Source organism: Nannobrachium achirus (genome assembly GCF_963921795.1).
Source record: "Nannobrachium achirus genome assembly, chromosome: 6".
NCBI classification, from domain to species: Eukaryota; Metazoa; Chordata; class Actinopteri; order Myctophiformes; family Myctophidae; genus Nannobrachium; species Nannobrachium achirus.
The window spans coordinates 29,137,536-29,156,155 of NC_137815.1; the positions used below are offsets into that span (position 1 = coordinate 29,137,536).

Below are 18,620 nucleotides of genomic sequence, written 5' to 3' on the forward strand. Positions count from 1 at the left end.
ACATGGAAGATCTTCCTACAGGGGCTCTGCCCTGGCATCTTCAATTGCATGCAAAATGTGAACCCCCTCATTTTCTGACAGTTTGGTCCCTAAAGAAGCCAAAACAGAAAAGAAGAAAAAAAAATCTATGGGAGTATAGAGCCGAATAGGGCCAAAACTGAAACCCCCCCCTCCCCGCCTCAGGAAATGGGGGAGGGGTATGAAAATTTGAACCCTGTCATTTTCTGATAGTTTGGTCCCCATAGAAGCCTAAACAGCAAACAAAACAATTTTAGCAAAAAAAAAATCCTATGGGAAATTGGAATGCATAGCTGAATAGGGCCAAAACTGTGACCCGCCCCCAGGAAATGAGGGCGGGGTCTGAAAATTTCAACCCCGTTATTTTCTGATAGTTTGTTCCCTATGGAAGCCAAAACAGCAAACAAAACAATTTTTGCAAAAAAGTCCTATGGGAAATTGGGAATGCATAGCTGAATAGGGCCAAAACTGAAGTGACCCGGCCCCAGGAAATGAGGGAGGGGTCTGAAAATGTGACCCCCGTAATTTTCTGATAGTTTGGTCCCTATAGAAGCCAAAACAGCAAACAAATCAATTTTTAGCAAAAAATACTACGGGAAATTGGGAATACATAGCCGAATAGGGCCAAAACTGAAGTGACCCGCCCCCAGGAAATGAGGGAGGGGTCGGAAAATTTGACCCCCATCATTTTCTGATAGTTTGGACCCTATAGAACCAAAATCTGCAGAAAAATCAATTTTGGCACAAAAATCCTACAGGAGCTGTATTTTGGACATAGCATACCACACTATGTAGGCCTTGAGTAATAGTACGAAAGTATTTGCCTCAAAATATACTTAAAGTACCAAGGATTTCCATAAGAACAAATGATCCTGGCGGTTTGAGTCAGATGGAATATGAAGCATAAACTGACGGCGAGAAAACGCTAATGTTACTGCCGACGAATTACGGTAGTTAAAACTTCGCCAGAAACAGATATCAAATAAGTCAAGACATGAGTGACTGACTGATACAGAGTCACCTCCCTGACAAGATCGCTGAGAGACAGTTTGTTTTTCTTTGGACCACAAAGCTTATTATATGAGACGATTTTAAGATGACCCAATGTTTGCTCAGCTGTGGCCTTGTGGTTAGAGTGTCTGCCTTGAGACTGGAAGGTCGGGGGTTCAAATCCCTAGCCGGGTCATATACCAAAGACTCTGAAAAATGGGACCCAGTGCCTCCCTGCTTGGCACTCAGCATCAAGGCTTGGACTGGGGGTAAGTCCCTGTGACATATAGCGTCATGTCCAGTGGGTGCACTAGTACATCAATCTGCCTCATGCTACAGAAACAGGTTACACAGGTCTCATGGCTCGGCAAGACTTACTTAATGTTATTCTCCATAGAGGAAAACCCTCCACGACCCAGGGGATGAACGAGTGACATCAGGGCTTGGCGGAACTCTTTTTGGGCTTTTATGCCTTTATTGGATAGGACAGTAGACTGACAGGGAATGTGGGGAGAGACGGGGAGTGACATGCGGCAAAGGCCTCCGGATGGGAAATCGAACCCGCGACGCCGTCAGGCATCCATGCCTATGTGGCAATGCCTATGTGGTATGTGCCTGGACCAGTAGGCCAGCGGGCGCCCCAACTTGGCAGTAGTCTATTGTGTCTTTTTTTTTTTTTTTTTCTTTTTTTTTTTTTCTTCTTTTGGCAGTTACAGCCCACCAGAGTCAGGGTCGAATCGTCCTCCGTTTATCCCACAGTATAGGGGGAAAAGGAGAGGCGGATATACTGGATAAGAGGCTGTACTTTGTGTTCAGCTCTCTTTACTGTATACTTAACTTATAAAGGTTTTTCAGGTCCTGGCCTCGTCTGCTGCGCACATTATTAGCACACATCTCTGCATGATGTGTATCTGATGAAAACACACCGTGGGCTCTTGAGAGGGACGTCGACACTAGTCCCCGTTATAAATAAATGAGACGAGGATCTGTTACCGATACGCTGCACATGAACAGCACAGATGAAAGAGAATAGGGGAGTAAAAAGAACCCCGGGCCGTAGATATGATACCAGCTTCATGTTACTGTCGTCTTCCTCACTCTCTCTCCCATCCTCTTCCTCTCTATTCCCATTATAGCTGGCTTAGTGACGCGCACGCACGCACGCACGCACGCACGCACGCACGCACGCACGCACGCACGCACGCGCGCGCACACACACACACACACACACACACACACACACACACACACACACACACACACACACACACACACACACACACACACACACACACACACACACACACACACACACACACACACACAGTGTGTTTCTCTTGCTGCTGGCTCATGTAATTAAATCCCAGGAGAGCGGTCTCTCTCTCTCTCCTCTCCAGACAGCAAAGAACAGACACATACACTAAACACAGGTACACATCTGTCGTGTAATGCTGTCCACAGACATCCATAACACACACGCACGCACGTGCACAAACGCACACTCACAAACAAACTTTACTTGTACTCCTACACAACCCCATACTGCACATATCACAGCCAGCAACAGGATGGAAAGTGTAGGAAGCATGAATTCATACCTGTCAGAAAGCACAACAGCAATATATGCAGGCATATACAGCATATATATATATATATATGTGTATATATGTATATATATATATATACCGGTAATTCACGCACACGCACATGCAGTATATACTTAATGCAAGCAATAATTAAAAACGTAATCTTAATTATGTTGGCAGCCTTGCAGAAGGCAAAGCTTCTTGAGGGAGAGGCAGGGTGAGGACCAAAAATGAATACATTTTCAAACATAAGAAAGTTAAGACAAAGCAATTAGTTACAGCACATATAATACAGTATGCAGTAAAAAGTGTAACAACTTGTATTACGAGCTCAGGGGTTTACACAAACGGTTGCAAGTAAATAAAAGGTTTGGGCAAGTGGAGTTTTCCACCCGTCTGAGAAAACCTATTTCATCCGCTTGTACCCGCGACCTTATACTTCATGATTCTTTTTTCTTTTTTGTTACATATTATTTATAAGTGCTTCATTCTAATGTGGAATCCCGCGATGCCTTTGATGTGAGTTGTGTTGATTAGTGTCAGTTGCTAAACTGCATTTACTCTGTCAAAAGATGGAAATGTTACTTTATCCTGAGCAGCACAAGCAGTTTGACAAACATGCAAAGCAAGCAATGCAGCCGCATGAGAAACAAACAACTAAACATGGGTGTGGACAACATTAAGCGTCTGAAATACAGCAACAGCAGGCTTAGTATCTGTAATAATGCCCATGATAGTGTTTAAAAGCTGACTTGGGGATAAAATTGTCAAGTTTAAATGTTTTTTTTGCAAGTTGTTCCAGACAGTCAGTCCCTGGTGGCAGCATGCAGACCGGAATGACGACAGACCCGACAACACTATTTGATTTGGGAAGTTTCCAGAGAATATGGCCATGCCCTCCCGGGGTTTTTGCAAGCTATACTGGGCTTATTTATAGAGTGTGGTGTGATAAACGAAAACAACAACTTGTCGGTTCTGTGGTCGAAAACACCTCTTTAATGAGAGAGGTCAGGGGAAGGCCACGAGTACACAAACAGTTCAGTGTGACAGCGATGCATATTAGATATCAGGGCATTGCTGAACGCGCAATTCGTCTAACTTTTTGACAGATGGGGGTAGAGGGGCTGCATTTTATTTGGTACACTGCTAGAAAAGTGTACAGGAATGGAGTGAATGCAGGTGGTTAATTTTGTCTATGATTGAAACACACAATTTAATTCAGATGCTGTCTGACACAGGAAGGTCATCACGCAGTGATGTATTTTTTTGACTAGAGGGTATGCACATGCATAAAGTGAGTGGCAAATCGAGTGGCAAAGTGAGTTTAACGTCGTTCAATACAATCAGATACGTAGGACTTTTCTGTTTGAATGTACAGTATGGGCTGTCAAGGCCAGAAAGTTGTTTTTTTGCCACTCAGTGGGCGTTCCCGAGTAACTTCCCGGTATGATCATGATGTCACGCGCATTCCCTCTGGTCTATAGTGTAAAATAGGATTAAATTGGTTAAATTGATTTTGATGCATACTTATTAACATGCACATCAACGGTGGGTGCTGGGCTGGGCCAATACAATTTACAATTTACAATTTAGGCATTTAGCAAAACGCTCTTAATCTAAGAGACTGTAATCCAGGGAGATTTACAATAAGCAAGGACAACACAAGGTAATACATCAAATGCATAGCAATATTAATCTAGGATCATAGGTAAACCAAGAACCTACATTATCATCAGTCTAATTACCAAACAAAATAATCTGTACATTGAAACTATACACACTATAGGATGTCATCAGTCTCTACATAACATCTAAATTACATTTTACCTGCAAGGTCGTCAAGGCTAAGGCAGGGGGGAGAAGACGATATAGTTTTCTGAATCATTTCTTAATTTCCTTTTCTATTGACAACATTCTAAATTGGCTCCAAGTGTGTTTCCTGTTGGCAGTGTTGTTTGTGAATAATATGAGTATAGCCGCCTGATGACAGGAAATAAAACTTGCACCCAAGCTGTTCCCTAGCAACACAATTCCACTGCTTCGAAGAGAACAGAATCACAGAACACTGAGCGAGTGTTGGGATGAGAGACCTGTAGCCCTAGCAACTGAGTATAGCGCACGCGTGTGTGCTTGTGTGCTTGTGTGCGTGTGTGCGTGTGTGTGCGTGCGTGCGTGCGCGTGCGTGCGTGCGTGCGTGTTCGTTCTTTGGTCGAGTGAAAAGATATACACCATGATCTCAAAACACAATACCACAGCTAAATCAAAATCTGATGGACCAAACACAAAGTCCACACAAGTTGTATAAAGAAAAGCACTTGAATCCTGTGTGCTTCAGGTGGATCATCACCAACCAAGAGCTCATACCATATGAAATAATAATAATGAAAAAGATACGGCTATTGTTGTGGCTGATATAGCAATCCTCAATGAATTGATCAGCCGGCAGGCTAAGCCTAGGAGACAGAAAGACTCACGTCCAAATGAAAGCTCATGAGTATAAAGATTCTTTACTCCATTGTCACCAAATAAATACAATTCCAATAAATATACATAATAAACATGTGCAAAGAAATAAGATAAACAGTGAGAAAAATGCAAACATTGTGAGCATGCAGATCTGCTATTTTCAGATCACAACAGCGAGCCCAATCGCCAATCCCAAACGGTAAATGGTGCATTTATATTGCGCTTTTATCCAAAGCGCTTTACAGAGATTGTGCATTACATTCACCCATTCACGCACACATTCATACACTGGTGGCGGAGGAAACCATGCAAGGCACCAACCTACTCACCGGGAGCAACTACACTCTTAAAAATGTTGGGTCAAATGTTCAACCCTTTTGCTGGGTTGACACTGTTGGGTCAAAGGTTGGGTCAGTTTGACCAAACATTGGATTAAAAATACTTAAAATTAGTAAACCATCTGTTGGGCTATGGATGGCCCGCCCACATCATCAGATAAAATGCATTGAGTTCATAACCCAAGTGTTGGTATAGGCTTTTGAATTCGAGTTTACCCAACACATGGTTCACTGCATTGCACCAACTTGGGTTAAAATAGACCCGCCCTCTCTGTCTATCAACACATTGGTTTGTGAATTGCACCACTATTGGGTTAAACTAAGTGGGTGGGCAGTTACCCAGCATGCAACTGTGCTCCCATACGGATATCTTTTACAAACTTTTCCATTATTTTATGGTTTTAGATAGAGAAAACAACATTGTATTGTAGATGATCGCAGTGGATGTAGCCCAGTCATAATCCCTAATTAAAAAATATATAAAAAAACATAGTTGCTTACAGAAACAGAAACCATGACTAAGATGGTCCAGACTGACACATACAAACAGGTTTGCTGTTCTTTTAATGTGAAGCACCACATAATCTGTTGTGTTCAAAGTTGTGATATATTGCCACGACCAAATGCATAATTTACTCCGCATGCATTCTTCCTTGAGTACATTAACTCTCCTACTGCCAGATTATTTATTTATTTATTGGGTCTGGCGCCATCAAAAAGCGGCTTACCTTTGCGACGTTATAGTAGATAGACAGACAGACATTTATTTATTTATTTATTTATTTTTTGGTTGTGCAATAGTGCACTTTGGTCTGCCAGGCAGCAGAGGGCGGCGTCATGCGAGAATGAATGTGAATTGTCCTGCTATGTGTTGCCGTACATTCAGAGCAGTCACTGGCTACAGAGCCTCCGGGCCAGAGGAAATCAACAAGGAAGTGAATTGTTCTCCGTTGATCTAACGCATAATGGATTTTTTACACCATCACAGCGGAAAATGTGTTTACAGTAAACGGCCGCGCGACGCCTCATCAGCTTACAGTCATCAGACGAACGAACCGAACGAGCGTCGTATTGGCATCGACGTTCTGTAAAAAATGGGGCGAGCGTTATCGTTCAAAGCGTGGGGAGAGTTAAGCATAAAAAATGTCATTGAAGAAAATGTTGTAAAAAAAAAAAAAATTAATAGATTTAATGTGAATGAGCGTACAATCCCAACAACAAGGTCACTTTTAAGCCATTTTTAGGTGTTAGATTCCAACCCATCAGCAGTATCACATTAACCCAACAGCAAAGTCACTTTTAACCCATTACTTGGTTGTACAATCCCTACCCAACATGCTGGGTCACAGCCTTAACCCAACCCTGTTGGTCTGCAATAACCCATGTTGGGCTGGTCCAAAACAGTGTTACGTGTTGGGTTACATAAATAACCAACTTGGGTTGTTTTTGACCCAACAATTTTAAGAGTGTAGGGGTTCAGAGTCTTGCCCAAGGACCCTTCGACATTAACTCAGGGGTAGCCCGGATTCGAACTGGGAACCCTTCGGGAACCCTTTGTGCTCTAATAATGGTTTCTCTACCCCTGAGCTATGCCGCCCAAACATAAAATGACTTGTCTTTTAGTTCTGCTGGATCTCTTCTCCACTAGTCCCTCCATAAAATTAATAATAACTAGAACTGCACTCTGTCGAGGTGCCAACTTGCGCCTCACGTACGTACACAAGCAGGCCACACATGGCATACTTGAGTGCAAGCAGAGCGCGCCACGAGGTGTGTGCTGCTGGCCTCATTGGATGTTGATGAAGACATTACCAAGAATGCTCTTATATACAAAACTCTGCTGACATCACCAGTGGCATCACTAGGAATACTGGTCCCTCATTGGCTGTTAATGATGAGACACCGACATACATACTGTCACGGGTTAACCCTATCGGCTCGTTAAATATCACTAGATAGGAAATACCCTGACCTAAAAGTAAGCTATATGTGTGTGTGCGTGTGGTGGATGCGTGTGCATGTCAAACTAAAACAAAACGGCACTGTCCCCGATATCAACACTTCGCATGTCCACTCACCTACTAGCCACGGCCAGCTCTGTCGTTGGCCAACACAGCCGAAGCGAGGTGCTGGATATGGTCCGTTCAGATGCGGGTAAACAACCCGTAGTCTTTTTGTTGTTTTTATATTTTCTTCTTTTTTTTCTCCCGTAGGGTTTTTCTTCGTTTTATGTATTAGTCTCTGCTCTGCACGTCCACGACGCTGGTTCTCCAAACAGCTGGACAGTCAACAATAACTTTCTATCGTACGCGAAGCTCCACTATTCTCCACTCATGCGAACTATAAGGCCCCGGAGGACAGCGCTATCCATCCGTCTCTTATCTTCTGCCATCGCCGTTGAGTTGTGGCCTCCGTATGTACGTTAAAGTCAAAGATATATCGTCTTCCACATCACAGCCATAGATCGCAGCCCGTAACAAACGAACCGCCACGCTTCTTCAAAACTTCCTCCTGTCTGTCCCCGTGTGATGACGTTCATTCATATAGCCGTGCCTCCGCCGTCATAACGCACAGAGACAGTGCCAAAACAATAAAAGTAAAATAACCAAACCATGTGTGCAGGGTGTGGAAACTGGAAAGATATGTGTAAGCCTATGAGGCACAATATCCTAACAATACATACATTCCCAGAATCCCAGCCATTTCAGGGCTACGTTATCAAAAAAGGGAGACACCAACATACCCAGCCGATTACAGTGCTTGCGCAAGTAATATTAAGTTATTATATTTAGTATAATATACCGTATAGTCTTAGTCATCATAAGCTACGTTTTTATTTAGTTTTCGTCAGTGAAAAAAAGTTGTAAGTCGATGAAATTAACGCTGCCACTGAGTGTCACTGGTCCGTGCAGGTGATTCTTTTTTCTAAGTGTTGGAGTTTGGCAGCGCTCGTCAGAAATCACTCAACAGTCCTGTAGCACCTTTTTAGAATTTGCATCTATTATGCAGGAGGCAACAGGAAGTTGTGTTATTGAAAACGAGTGCTTCCAAACTCTGACACATAGCAAAATAATCAACTGCATGTCATTTGACAAAAAGAAAAGACCCTAACCGATGTAAAGAGGATAACCCAAGCTGTCCGTAGTGCAACATTGTTTGATGCAATCAGATAGGTCTACGAATGGGCTGTCAAGGGTTGGTATTGCAACTCAGATGCCAGATAGCATTATAGCGTCTAAGTTGCTAGCGGCCACCTGACTCCCTGACTGTGTCTTGCATGCTTGCCTCTGAAGATTAAAATATGCATGACATTCACAGTTTCTCAACTCACCCGAGAATGAAAGTAGCAATGCCCTGCATGCCTCAGTGTGTCACTGCCGAAAATTCAATAAAAACTAAGCTATAATGACTAAAACTAAGACTGAATATATTGACAGTTTCGTCAACAAATAAAAACTACAATACAATGTTAGGGAGGGACTGGTGGAGAGCTTTGTACAAGCGTTGTGTGCTTGTAGATCGGCTATTTTGTGAAACATGAGTAAAACCTCTGTTCCTTTCTTTATACGGTAGCTACAGTATAGGAAGAGAACTTGTTTTCTGTGCTTTTGATGACACGGTTAAACAACCAGGCAGCCTCAACGGAACTAGATGCATTAGTCTTTGACAGACTCAAACTTCACATTGATTCCATTCTGCCAATAATGTCACTAGCACCGGCCAATAACCATTAAGCTCTGCTGCGGGCCCTCTGGTAAGAAAGAACACCCTGACCTTTAATCAGATGGAAAAGGTGGCTGATGGCCTTTAGTTGCTCCTGTAGGGCAGCTTGCTAAGTGTATAGTGAGGAGGAAATTATAGATAAGAGGCCATGGTGGACTCCCACACCTACTGGGAGAAATACAACAATGTGCGAACACAGCAGCAAGATTTGTGAACTGTTCCGATAAAAGAAGGTGGAATACGGTACAACCACGTACCCTAAGGACTACTAACCACTTGGTGTCCCGCGTAGAACTCCAGACCTACTGCACAGGCACGTGCACACATAGAAATCAAAGGGGGCTTGAGCCCCTGCCCTTTTATCCGTCTGTAAAAAGTGCCCTCTTCAGACCATGAATGCTGTTTTACTGGCAGCATTTAAGAACACCACATCTCCAGTATTGACTTGATAATGGTTAGTTCAGTGTGGTATCAAGCATCGAAAATAGCCAACCTCCAAGCTCACAACGCGGTGCAGCGCGGAGGTCTGCAATTTTTGAGCTTGGAGGTCCGCTATTTTTGAGCTTGGAGGTCCGCTATTTTCACCAAAAGGTCCTTTTAGAAATTTCAGCCCCTGCCTCACTAACATTCTCTGCACATCCCTGCAACTGCACAAAAAGCGTTATGCCGTATGTATGTATAACATGTATACCAGTAAGACTCCCTAATCGGGAGATAAGCGACCGTTGGTCGCATATCTCCACAAATATCACAACCTCCACCTCTCACGTCATACGGGCAGCCATAGTTACACCTGGAATGTTGAATCTCCATATATGGACGACTTATATCTCCATATACGGAGATGGCCATATATGGAGATACGATGACATCACAGAGTCCACAGCTGATGATGTGGCGTGATGTCATACAATACACAAACAAGCCCTATATAAAGGGGCAATTCTCACCAGGGAAGAGAGCATTCCTCGACTCAGACCTTATCGCCAGGATCAACTAAGCTTATAGCTTATCATCACATCCAACCATCTTAAGATACTCAGCTAGTGGGGAATGCTCTCTTCCCTGGTGAGAATTGCCCCTTTATATAGGGCTTGTTTGTGTATTGTATGACATCACGCCACATCATCAGCTGTGGACTCTGTGATGTCATCGTATCTCCATATATGGCCATCTCCGTATATGGAGATATAAGTCGTCCATGCCCAAGTATGGGCTGGTGAGGTCAGACTTTGTGTGATGCGTAGGTTATCTCCATATATGGAGATTCAACATTCCAGGTGTAACTATGGCTGCCGATGTCATACTGATGTCAGCAGTGTGATGTCATACTGATGCGGAGATATGAGCAGGGCAAAGGTGTGACGTGTGACCGACGGACGGACGGACGGACGGACGGACGGCCGGTGGAGGTTTTGATACCAGTAAGACTCCCTAAATCGGGAGATAAGTCGCTTATCTCCACAAATATCACAACCTCCACCTCTCACGTCATACGGGCAGCCATAGTTACACCTGGAATGTTGAATCTCCATATATGGAGATAACCTACGCATCACACAAAGTCTGACCTCACCAGCCCATACTTGGGCATGGACGACTTATATCTCCATATACGGAGATGGCCATATATGGAGATACGATGACATCACAGAGTCCACAGCTGATGATGTGGCGTGATGTCATACAATACACAAACAAGCCCTATATAAAGGGGCAATTCTCACCAGGGAAGAGAGCATTCCTCGACTCAGACCTTATCGCCAGGATCAACTAAGCTTATAGCTTATCATCACATCCAACCATCTTAAGATACTCAGCTAGTGGGGAATTCTCTCTTCCCTGGTGAGAATTGCCCCTTTATATAAGGCTTGTTTGTGTATTGTGTTTGCGTATCTCCATATATGGCCATCTCCGTATATGGAGATATAAGTCGTCCATGCCCAAGTATGGGCTGGTGAGGTCAGACTTTGTGTGATGCGTAGGTTATCTCCATATATGGAGATTCAACATTCCAGGTGTAACTTTGGCTGCCCGTCTGTCGGTAGATAATGCCGGTCTTATATAAGGGTCATTTGTGTACGGTGTGATGTCATACTGATGTCAGCAGTGTGATGTCATACTGATGCGGAGATATGAGCAGGGCAAAGGTGTGACATGTGACGTGTGACCGACGGACGGACGGACGGACGGACGGACGGACGGCCGGTGGAGGTTTTGATACTAAACTGCGACCTGACGGTCGCAACTAAACTGCGACCTTACGGTCGCAATAATGACACAATGTGACATAGCTGTTCACACAATGCTGTACCCCCTCCAACTGTATATACTTTCCCCATTTTCAACTATTTTTATTATATTTTGACACTTGCTTTGGCAATGTAAACATGTATGTTTTCTAAAAGCTCATTTGAATTGAATTGGATGAAGGCAAAAGCCCTGTAAAAGGTTTTGGGACAAGCATCCCCTCATCTATCTTGCAGAGACTGAGCTCGGCAACACATGATGAGTCATGTAGATCAGTGGTTCTCAACCTTTTCAGCCCGCGTCCCCCGATATAACATATTTGAATATGATAAGTACCACTTGGACTTGTAGAAGTTGAGGGTTGAGGCATTGCTGTAGATTTAGTTTGACTAGGTTCTACAGATCAATATTGTGAAAATAGACGATCTACAAGCTCACAACGCCAGCCGGTGTGGGGGCGAGGCAGTACGCTCTCATATATTACCTCTATGCTTGGTCGTCTTCAGTGTTAGAAAAAAGTACTCAAATGTTTTACTCAAGTAAAAGTACCAATACTGCAATATAGAAAGACTCTTAAGTAAAAGTAGATAAGTATCGGCATCACAATGTAGGCTACTTAGAGTACCAAAAGTAAAAGTACAAAATAGCAGCTCTACAAGCTCACAACGCTTTGCGGTTTATGTATTTTTAATAATATTATAATGTATATGTGCAAACTGCAAAGTAAGTAGTAACTAAAGTTTTCAAATAATTGTAATGGAGTAAAAGTACAATATTAGGATCCGAGATGTAGTGGAATAGAAGTAAAAGTATTGGAAATTGGAAATACTGAAGTAAAGTAAAAAATACCTAAAAACTATACTTAAAGGAGTAGTTCACCCCCAAAATGACTTTTTATCGAGTAAATACTCACACCATGGTGACTTGAGTTCAATGTTAGTTTTTTGTCACTTTCCTAAGACAAAACATGTATTACAATAAATGTACCCCCATTGATTCCGGATGCACTGCTAGAGGGAATGCAGCATGCAGAACAGAGACATGTTCTGATGTAAAATCTCCAGAGTGCTTTTGGTTGACGCTAGAATAGTTGAGGAATAGATTATTACAATTGTGTAACTTGATGCCTTAACTCAGGGGTGTCAATTGGGTATGGCAGGGGTATGCAGCTGCCATACCCTGGGTCCAGGGGGAAAAATAAAGGTTACTTTTAACTATAAATCCATGAATGTCTCTTTGTGTTGTCTATCTGTGTTATTATGTTGTTGAATTACAGTAAAATAACTACAAATGCTAAATTTAACAAAATGGTCACTTTAACAAGGTATTATAATTATATTCTCCACACTTTTATTCTCCCCATCTTGAAAAAATGGTATATTCCCAGGTTCCGCAGGTCAGCTGCACAGGTGCAATGCATTATTGTTAATTGTGGCACGTTTACTAACATGCCAAGTTTAGCTGCACTTTAACAACCGTTCCAGGCTGCCATATCCAGCCCAAGAAACCGTATTAACGGGGGGAAAAATTAAATGTACTTAAAATAAATGTATCATGCGCGCGTGCAAGACACCAGTCATGTTGCCATACCTTAGCTTTTTCTGAACTGACGCCACTGCCTTAACTGAGAATGGTATTATAGAGCCTTTGAGAGTGAAATATGTATTGAACTACACTGATTCCCTGAAGGTCCATATAGGTAGATTGGAATGTTAATGGTGTTTAGATGTGCTGTTGCTATGGTCACGCTTTGAAAAAAATCACACCCGTGTGAAGTGGAGCTGTGTGTGTGTGTGTGTGTGTGTGTGTGTGTGTGTGTGTGTGTGTGTGTGTGTGTGTGTAGATCATGTGTACCGATTTTTGTGACATTTGAAGAAAATATGTAGGAAAAGGAGCAAAAAGTGTGTTTTGGAGAAAATTCAAGATGGCGGAAAATCTATCCTGGCGCAAATGGGTGAGATGCGTCTTGACCCAAGGAATCCAGGGAAAAAAGAATTTTAATTTTCCGATCTACGGTTCAAGAGTTACGGGGCAAAACGTAAAGTGGGCCGTTATAGCGCCACCATGAGGCCGAGTGATGTAATTATTTTTCGATTCATTCTTAAAATCATTATGAATCTCCTCTCCGAGGTTTGAAACTGTAGCTCCTATGGTTTACGAGAGAAAAATACTTGAAAGTGATTTCTTGCATTGTCCCATTATAAGTCAATGGGGACAATTAAGCGTCGTTTTTTGCCGATTACGTCGGCATGGTAAGGCGGATCGGAACGAAAGGTAATAGAACACCATTCCCGGCCGAGCCGCACATTTTGATGTATATATTGCGCGAGTGGCGTAAATGGTGCGGCACTAGTTACGCGCCGAAGTCAGGCTACATACACACAGACACACAGACAGACACACACACACACACACAGACCCACACAGCCACGTATAGGGAGCTGCACACAGCTCCAAAAAACCCATCATGGATAGATCCTCTTCTCCTTCATCCAAATGCCTCATTCTACTTTCTTCACACAGTCTTTCTCTTCCCTCATTCTTCACCTCTCTCTCCTGAGCAGCATGTACAGTACAGTACATGTCCATCCATTTACAATACATTTCTCCGTTATGACCTTTCAAATGCATTATGGGTACACCTCAGCTCAAAGCATTATAAATTAAGTTAAACTTGCCTTACAGTGGGGATGTATGAGGTATGAATCTGGTATGTATCTGGTATGAATAAATACAATTAGATAACGAATTTGACTTGTATCAGCTGAAAATGTTATGACTGGTTGAAATCCCTTCATTGCAATGGCTTGCTCTTTACTCTCCTCTCGTTCCTCTTATTCACGCACATTCTCTCTCTCTCTCTCTCTCTCTCTCTCTCTCTCTCTCTCTCTTCTAGACTTGCTCCTGACAACTCAGCGAACCACATCACCCTAAGCCATACATCCACCACCTGTTGCCAGGATGTAAGACCAAGAACTGTGTGACAACAGAGACCATCGACTGCAAATTCCCACCTACGGTTTCACCACTGCTGGCAAAGTTGTTAACCACATACTGTGTATCTGTCGCTGTCGGCGCAAAACAAAGCCCACCTTTAATTCACAGATCTCATTTCCTTCTCCATTAAGAACCAGAATCTAAACTGTTTACCTCCTCGGATACAGTTTGACCTCTTACATAACGCATGACAGACGTTACTGTACACGAAACCAGCCGACTCGTCTCAAATTCTCGCCATACTAGAATTCTAGAAGTAGAATTTTCTTGATCTGACCCAACGCTTGTGAAGCTGTGAAAAGACTATGAGGTCGATGTCAGCAACCTTACACACAAAGTTGTTCCTTTGTGTGCTCTTCTTCGGTGCTTGCGCGGTGTCCGGCGGCGTGGTGGTGATCCAGTCGCTGCCGTGGCCCCATGTCTCCTGCCCGGCGCGCTGCGCGTGCCAGATCAGGCCGTGGTTCTCCCCCGAGTCGGTGTACCACGAAGCCCCCACTGTGGACTGCAACGACCTCCTCCTCACCCAGCTCCCCGTCCCTCTGCCCCGGGACACGCACACCCTGCGCCTGCAGAGCAACCTGCTCTCCTCCGGCCTGGAGAGCTCGCCGGCGCTGCACGCCCTGCCCAACCTCACCGAGCTGGACCTGTCCCAGAACCGCCTGGGCAGGGTCAGGACGGCCGAGCGGAACCTCTCCCTGCCGTCCCTGCGCTCCCTGCACCTCGAGGAGAACCGGCTCGCCCGCCTCCCCCACGGCGCCTTCTGCTTCCTGCCCGGCCTGCAGGAGCTCTTCCTCAGCCACAACCGCCTGCACTGGCTGGCGCCCGGGGCCTTCGCCGGCCTGGTCTCGCTCCTGCGGCTCCACATCAACAACAACAGGCTGAGCGCCATCGACCCGCGGTGGTTCGGCGCCCTCCCCCGCCTGGAGGTGCTGATGCTGGGGGGGAACCCCGTGGAGGTCCTCCCCGAGCAGGGCTTCCGGGCGCTGGGGTCCCTCCGCAGCCTGGTGCTCGGGGGCATGGGCCTGAGGGGTCTGGCCGAGGACGCCCTGGAAGGCCTGGACCGCCTGGAAAGCCTCTCGTTCTACGACAACCTGCTGACCCGGGTCCCCACGCTGGCCCTAGGGAGGGTGCCCAGCCTGAAGTTCCTTGACCTCAACAAGAACCGCATCGGGCTGGTGGGGACGGGGGACTTCCGGGACATGGCGCACCTGAAGGAGCTGGGCCTGAGCAACATGGAGGCGCTGGTGTCCATAGAAAGGGCGGCCCTGGAGAACCTGCCGGAGCTCACCAAGCTGGAGATCACCAACAACCCCCGCTTGTCCTACGTCCACCCCCAGGCCTTCTCCCGGCTGAGCCGACTGGAGAGCCTCATGCTGAACTCCAATGGCCTCAGCGCGCTGCACCGGCACACTCTGCGCTCCTTGCCCGGCCTGCAGGAAGTCAGCCTGCACTCCAACCCGCTCCGCTGTGACTGCCTGTTCCGCTGGGCGGCCGAGGAGCCTTCCTCCAGGCGCCCGCTGCACGCCGACCAGGTCAGTAGCGCACCACAAGTGGACGGACAGACGGATGCCACGCCGGCGTCGTGGCCTCGAGCCGTGCGTTTCATCCAGCCCCGGGCCACCCTGTGCTCCGAACCTCCTGAGCTGAGAGCTCGCAGGGTGAGAGATGTGTCCGCCAACGAGATGTCCGCCTCCTGCCTCCCCGCCATCGCGCCCGGTCCCCTGCCGCCCTACGTGGGAGTGAGAGAGGGAGGCAGCCTGGCTCTGCACTGCCGAGCCTTGGCCGAGCCGCAGCCCCAGCTCTACTGGGTGACCCCCTCCGGGCTGAGACTGGGACCTGCGATCGGCTACGAGGCTGAAAACGAAACAGACCCCGCTCCCGGCATCGGCCGCCCAGCCTCCCAAGCATCTAACCTCACAAACTCCTCCAGCCCTTCCTCATCCGGTGATGAGGCTGGAAAAGAGCACACTCCTCCCCGACCTCCCAACTCTTACGGCAACTACCGGCTTCTACCCGAAGGAACTCTGGAGATCTCCGCAGTGAGCGCCAGCGAGGCAGGGCTGTACATGTGCATAGCAGAGAACGCCCTTGGGGCGGACACTCGCAGCGTTACCGTGGGGCTGCACGCCAAAGACAGGAAGAGGAAAGGGGCGCTGGCCGCAGATCGTCCGAGGACGTATCCAGGCTTCGGAACCGAAGCGGTTTTGGAAGTGCGGGAGGTCGGAGAGCACTATGCCGTCCTGTCCTGGCAAAATGGACACAATGGACTCCCCTCGACGCGTCTGTCCTGGCAGGCCGTGTCCTCCGCCGCCGTGCACAAACCCGTGTACACCACACGCATTCTGGCCGGCACGCAGAGCTTCAACCTGACCCACTTGCACGCGGAGACGTTCTACCGCGTGTGTCTGCACTTGGGAGTCAGCAGAGAGGCCAAGCGTGCCCAGAGGAGAGCCAGGGAAAGCGTGCAGCCTCCTCAGTGCATCACGATCAGGACAAAGGTGGCCCGCCCTGCGCCACCAGAGCCCAGCAGCCCACACCCGAGTGAGAGCCTGTTCTCCTCTTGGCTCACGCTGACGCTGTTAACCTTCACCCTGTACATACCTCACATGGGCATCATGCTGTGCATCTTCATTGTGGTGGTGCACGTCTACAAGCCGGAGAAGACAGAGAAGGAGAAGGAATGGGAAATAAAGTACCTGCAGGCTCTTCATCGGTTGTATGGCCTCGACCAAGATGACGAAGCGAGCGACGAGACTCTGTGTGGATGTGGGTGCGTTTCCATGGGCTGCTGTGGTCGAGACGATCAGCCTCCACAGCAGCAGAGCGAGAAGAAAGTGTCCTTGAACCAGGAGTGCTGAGATAATCAGTGTCCGTCCATACATACATACATGCACACTTAAGCCCATGAGTTATACTTACACTTTATCGCCCAAAATAGACGATCTACAAGTGACTTGTGAGCTTTTTTTGTTACATGACACCCGGGGCTCAACTATGTATAAATCAGGCATCACAGTACACACATTAATAACACTGACACACGCACGCACGCACACGCACACACACAAACACACACACACACACACACACACACACACACACACACACACACACACACACACACACACACAGTGTTGGAATTGGTGGCTCACAATCAGTATGAAAAGTCATTAGTAATGGTGGTGAAGAGATTTGTATTTATTTTATATAAAGTGTACAGTATTGTTTTGTGCGTTAAGCTGTATATACATATATATATTTAAAAAAAACAAATACTGTAACCATGCTATCAAGCAACCAGGGAAAGACTGGACAATCAACTTCATCTCAGCGAAGGTGACTGACAATGGAGAGACACCCAACAGTAAGAGAGTTCTGAGTCACTGCGGTGATCGACTGCTGAATTGGAACTGTGAAAGGTTCGCCCAAGAGACTGACAATCCATGGTCAGTGGTGCAGGGGGCATCGCCATGTTGGCTTGTGGTGGATTTGTTTTTGTCAAAATTCAATTTTTGCATTCAAAATGAGCGGACAATGCTATTACCAGAAACGCATAAAGAGATGGCCATAACAAGTCTGTAAGAGTGTTCAAATGGACCTCTACGGGTCCATTTGGTTCCATCTGTAAACTCTCAAAGTCATGGTGGTGACTGGTCCTTGCAAATAAAACATTTGAGAACCACTAGTGCTAATGGACTCACATATCGTCGTTGTCGGGTGAAAACCTTGTATGTCCAAAACTGTTCGTTTTGCATTATCATTTCAAAAATGACTTAAACTAGTGAAAACAGCCGATCTACAAGCACACAACGCCTCGCACCGCGAGGCGTTGTGTGCTTGTAGATCTGCTGTTTTCACTACTTTTGTGCGACGGCCTTGTATGATGAAGCAGGGCTTTACTTTGGGAAAGAACGTACAAATTTGAAACTTGGAGATACGAGGTTTCTGCCCGACAGTGACGATATGTACTATATGTATAGTACTAATGGACTTACACGCCATAGTTTCGTATTCGTATAGTAAATCAGTGTCATTGTCATACGTATTCTGAAGAAAACCTGGAAAACCTGGAGACTTCAGCCGTTCAGTAAATGGGCATTATGATCAAAATATGAACATTATAATGGTGTGTAAAACAGAACATCTTAAAGTTTCCACAGACAAGACCTTTGCCACGGACACACGTGTACGGACATCGATGACAACTGCAGTGGTCACATTCTTAGTACGTATAGAGGAGGCTGGCCCTACA

The 18,620-nt window shown here is 45.9% G+C and overlaps 1 protein-coding gene across 1 annotated transcript; it reads left to right on the forward strand.

Annotated features, from left to right (window-relative positions):
• Positions 1 to 14,682: 14,682 nt before the first annotated feature.
• LOC308286985 (leucine-rich repeat neuronal protein 2-like) lies at positions 14,683 to 17,226 on the forward strand (the record flags this gene model as incomplete). The annotated part of the gene is made up of 1 exon (XM_080728106.1): positions 14,683 to 17,226. One exon carries the CDS (start codon positions 14,683 to 14,685, stop codon positions 17,224 to 17,226), a length of 2,544 nt encoding a protein of 847 aa, XP_080584232.1.
• Positions 17,227 to 18,620: the final 1,394 nt, after the last annotated feature.